General features: G+C 44.6%; 1 protein-coding gene across 1 annotated transcript; it reads right to left on the bottom strand.

Moving 5' to 3' along the window:
- On the bottom strand, positions 217 to 4,427 carry LOC8074661. Its single transcript, XM_002451529.2, has 6 exons — positions 4,112 to 4,427; positions 3,498 to 3,630; positions 3,192 to 3,295; positions 2,430 to 2,574; positions 2,208 to 2,348; positions 217 to 2,091 (listed from the first exon to the last, which is right to left on the bottom strand). Exons 1-6 carry the CDS (start codon positions 4,150 to 4,152, stop codon positions 604 to 606), a joined length of 2,052 nt encoding a protein of 683 aa, XP_002451574.1. The 5' UTR covers positions 4,153 to 4,427; the 3' UTR covers positions 217 to 603.

The following is a 4,723-nucleotide window of genomic DNA, read 5'->3' as shown; positions in this document are numbered from 1 at the left end:
GCAGCCATTGATCGCGAATCCACGACGCAAGAACGTGCCCAGAATGATTTCGCAGTTCTGCTCAGCAGCAGCTGTCGGCGTCGGCACCGCAAGATGCGGCAACCGTCACATGCCCTTCCTCTGATCCTCTCCTAGGAGAAATTAAAATAAGAAACCAGACAATGCCGCCAGGCTGCCTAATTGTTGCTCAAGAAAATGGCATCCGCTCTAGCCTCATCAACAAATGGAGGGAAAACTATATAAAAAGAAGAAAATCTTTTATCATCATAGCCGCATCTATACACCAACAATCTTTGTTCTATGAGTACAACAAGAAACAACCACATCCAAATCGTTGTAGCTGGCTACTGGTATAGTATATGGTATCCCTATGAATTGCCGCATTTAACTCTTCCTGATGACAATACCCTACCAAGACACACTCAGAGCAAGACAAACAAGTATACCACCAAGATAAAATGCTGCAAGAGCAGGCCAATTACATCTAGAGTGTCCGTCCCCTTATTCCCGTGACTCGCAGGCACCATCAGATTTCAGATTCCAATGGTACAAGTTCCTGAAAGAACAGAAGCATTGCAGAAGACAGTACACTACTGTGGCAGCTCATGCGTTCCTCAGAGCACTGATCCGCGCAGCCAGTTCGTCGAAATCTGGCATGCTTGGATGCACATTCCCTCTTGACATTTCTGGCTGCATGGACAAGGACCGAACAGGGGCTTTCGGCTTTGGCTTCGCCTTCGGGCTTGCGGATTCTGAAGGTAGAGATACAGCTCTTTCAGGACGATGTGCAGATGCCACTTCTTTGTTATTAGACAGTTCTCCAGCTCCATCATCAGCACGTTGATCAGCTCGAGGCCGTGGGATCCGGGATTTGACTCTTTCTTTGTGTTCCTCCCTATCCAGCCCTTTCTTGCTGTAGTGCATCAGAAGCTTATCCATCATCTTTTCCTCCTCATCACGGCCTCCCTTGCGAGGATCAGCACTCCGACTCCTGTGTTTCCTATGTGAACTAGGGGCCCGGGGCAGAAGATTGCCAAAATCAATTGCTGTATTTGCATCATCGCCATCTGACTCGTGGTCTTCACTAGCCCCATTGTAGTCACTGCCACTTGTTGATCCGTTCCGCCTGCTTCTGTGCTTTCTTCGCTCACTAGGAATTCGGTGAAAAGGCCTTGCGTTGTTGATATCATCATCGACCCCCATGCCTTCTAAGGGTAGCACATGACCACCTTTATGATCATAATTGTCATAGGCACCATTCCTCTTGCTTGAATGTCTTCTTCGGCCATCAGTTGCTTGGTTTGCCATCTTTTCCTCATTAGCCATTCCAGCATAATCATCAACATGTGCAGGTGGTTTTGGAATCCTACTTCTGACCGAAACTGGGTCATAAATAGGTTCACGTTTCTGGTGGCCTATTTCTTCAGTGCCACTAAGCTTGTAACCATTTGCACCTTGATTTGCATGCTTTTCAAAATTTGGCTTAACATAAGGAGGACGCATATTGGCTGCCTTCTCTGGCACAGGCTGCCTATCTTCAGCAACCTTCTCACCCATTGATGCCCTGTAGGGCTTAGAATAAGGAGGAGCCCTGTTCACTGTTTTACCATTCAAGGTGCAAGTTGAATCAATTTCTTGCTTTTCTAGGCCCAGAGTTTTAAGCCCCAAGTCAGCATGTCCCCAACTACGATCAGGTCCACCAGAAAGTTTCACTACACCAACATCCTGTTTTTTTAAGCCATTGAGGTCCAACACCTCCGCATCCATCAGTTCCCTCCGATGGTGACTATCTTTTTTGTCATATTTCTTCATTTCTTTCTGACCATTCTTTTCTTTCATGTCCAAAGGAGGCAAAGGATTATCCATGTGCTTTTTCTCACTAGGTTTATCTGAGTACTTCTTTCTGCTTTTTTCGCCTAGCTGACCAATGCCATCAGGAACAACATGGATATCTTTGGGCTTTACGTTTATTTCCTGCTTCTGTTCATAGCCTTCAGGCATAGCTTTAGTTTTTCTTTCATGAACTCTTCCTTGGATTTCTCGTGCTGATGCCTCCATCTCCTGTTTAAGTGAACTCTTCTTTGGAAGATCCTGATGGCAAAAGAATGTGAAGATTAGGATTGAGTGGCCCCTATATGCTTACCAAATGATTATTTGATAAGTCATTGCATATATTAGATAATGCAAAAAGTTTACTAAAACCTTACATGCTTATTTTGAGAGCCACAAGTTATCTTCCATTCCAATGCCCTGCTATCAAATGGAACTGAGAATTCTTCAGCAACACGTTTCATTACTCGCAACTTCTCTTCATTAGTAAATGATTTACTCTGGAGGTTCTGAACAAACTGTTTAACAGAAAAGTTAAGTTAATCCATAACATAGTGGAGATCAGCTCAAATATAAGAAAAGTAAAAGCATTTCAGCACCTCAGAATTAACAAAAGGCTCGACAGAACTCCCATATTTCTCTGTAAATATATGTCTGAGGTCACACAGTTCAGGCAAATCAGGAAATCTAGCAGCAGCAAATATTAGAGTAGACACAGCTTCCAAGGCTTCCTGAGGGCATTCACTGTTAAGGAACATCACAGATTCAGTTTGTAATATTAATTGAATTGATACAACTAGAAAGTAGAAACAACCAAAGTAAGAAATATCTATCATCGGCATATCCCTAAATGTGAATAGTGGCATTTTTGGGCTGAGAGAACAATGGCAGTACACATGACTATAGTAAGCAAAATGCAAAAGGAGGATCTGGTGTATGTAGGAATAACCAAATCTTGTACAATCTTGGGATACTATGCAAATTGCTAAACCACAAAAAAAATCAAAAGTCAGTGATTAGCTACCTTGACTGAAAGAATTTTCAATCTTAAATGGGACATATGCATGACAACAAGAGTATGGCATGCCTTGAGCACAAATAAACAAGAAAATCAAGTTATATCTATCAAGCTATGCACTGAAGCAATTATCTCCAAATAAGAAAATCAAATTATATATATCAAGCTACAGCATACTAGAAATCAGAGCTACTGCAACTAAAATTGGATGGATTATGATGTTTCCCTTTTTCTTCCTAGCAAGAACACAAACACATGCAGAGCACATGTGTAAGCAGCACTAAGACAGATATTCACACGATGAAAACAGTGCATCACTTGAAGGGTGACAACTGACATTTACCTCTCTTTCTGCATGTGGTTGAGCTGCTTCACAATATATTCGCAGTACTGCTCTATCATATCATAGCACGATGCTTGGTTCATCTCAACTATCAGCCCTTCCATCTGCAGTTCAGGGGAAACAAATAAGTAACAGCAATCAGGAACAACATATCACTACAAACACCATCACATGGCCCTGCATTTCGTCATAAAGATGCAATTCAACTTCGAAGAATGCTTCCATTTCGTCAAATTCGCAGCAAGGTAAATCCGTCCGATACCACTAAACAATTCAGGTTCAAGCCTTGAGAAGTGAAGACAGTACCCGTGCGAAGGCGTGCGATTCAAGGCCGCTGGTGAGGAGGTCGCCGACGTCCTTCTTGAGGAACTTGACCATGGCTTGCTTCTTCCGCCGCAGCAGATCCAGCCGAGTCCGGGTGCACTTGATTGCGTGCTTGCTGCACCAAACAACAACAAATTCAGCGGTTAGGAGGGGGAATAGCAGCAATCAAACAAACACAGGCCAAATCGAGAATGTAGGAATCTGGACAGACAGCAGGAAAGCTGAACACAGATCAAGAACAGGACCAGATTCCCTGCTACAAAAACGAAGGGGGGGAAGGGCTCGCAAGTCCGGGAAGCAGTTCCTTGAATTCGCAGATGAAGAAGATGAGAAGTGGAGCTAAACAATTCGGAATCCGAGGAACGGAAGAACCGAGGGACGCAGCTATCCAACTAAGCGACCGAATGCGGCTAAACATCCGCCCCCCTTTTCTCCGTGCAAATCGAAAGGCTGAACGAATCATCGGCGAAATAAAACTCAAAACAACCGATTTCGAACTCGGCTGTCCAGAAAAACAGGCAACGAACTTCGAGAACAGCCGGGCCCGAAGCTCCCAATCACGCACCAAACCGAAACAACGGGGAAGATTCCTATACCATTTGTTGTAGAACTTGGAGTTGAGCAAACTGTCAAACATCTTGCCCGCAGCCGCTCCCTCGGTCCCCCTCTCCTGCGCTTCTCTGTTGCCTTCTTCGGTTCTCCTCCTGCAGCTCCTCCCTCTGCTTTAACCAGTGGCAGAGGAGGAGGAGGAGGTGGTGGTAGTGGTGGGAGGCAGACAACAGAGGCGGCCAAAGCTGCGAGCTGTGGCGTCAAAGCATCAGAAAGAGAAGAGAAAAAGGAAGGAGAGAGAGAGGTGGTGGAGGTGGTGGGGTGGGGAAGATGGCTGGGCTGGGTGGAGGTAGTGGAGAAGAAAGAAAAATATGAGCTGTTTCTGAGGAGAAGCCAGGTGGCCATGACTCATGAGGGATATCATTCTGTTGCATGGCATGCACCAGAAATGGTGAAGAAATTTTGGCAGTCAAGATGGGTAAAAATAAGCTATTTTTTACTGTAGTGGTCAGATTCCAGATTTTATAAAGGGTGAAGAAGCAACAGCCAACAGGGGTTACTGTTGCCGGAAATTTAAGTTCTTTAACTGCAGTTTGTGATGCAATTACCACGTGAGTAAGGGGTGTGGTGTAAGTAAATCTGTATAACTGGCCGTGGAA

The sequence above is a fragment of the Sorghum bicolor genome, chromosome 4, assembly GCF_000003195.3.
Source record: "Sorghum bicolor cultivar BTx623 chromosome 4, Sorghum_bicolor_NCBIv3, whole genome shotgun sequence".
Taxonomy (NCBI): domain Eukaryota; kingdom Viridiplantae; phylum Streptophyta; class Magnoliopsida; order Poales; family Poaceae; genus Sorghum; species Sorghum bicolor.
This window is presented reverse-complemented; position numbering and strand designations above follow the sequence as displayed.

What these genes read in the sequence shown, in the direction of transcription:
- LOC8074661 (XM_002451529.2), bottom strand. Translation starts at nt 4,152, where the DNA reads ATGTTTGACAGTTTGCTCAACTCCAAGTTCTACAACAAATG. An exon ending in TCCAAGTTCTACAACAAATG is followed by an intron (nt 3,631 to 4,111) that starts GTATAGGAATCT and finishes TGTTTGGTGCAG; the next exon opens with CAAGCACGCAATCAAGTGCA. An exon ending in AATCGCACGCCTTCGCACGG is followed by an intron (nt 3,296 to 3,497) that starts GTACTGTCTTCA and finishes CCTGAACTGCAG; the next exon opens with ATGGAAGGGCTGATAGTTGA.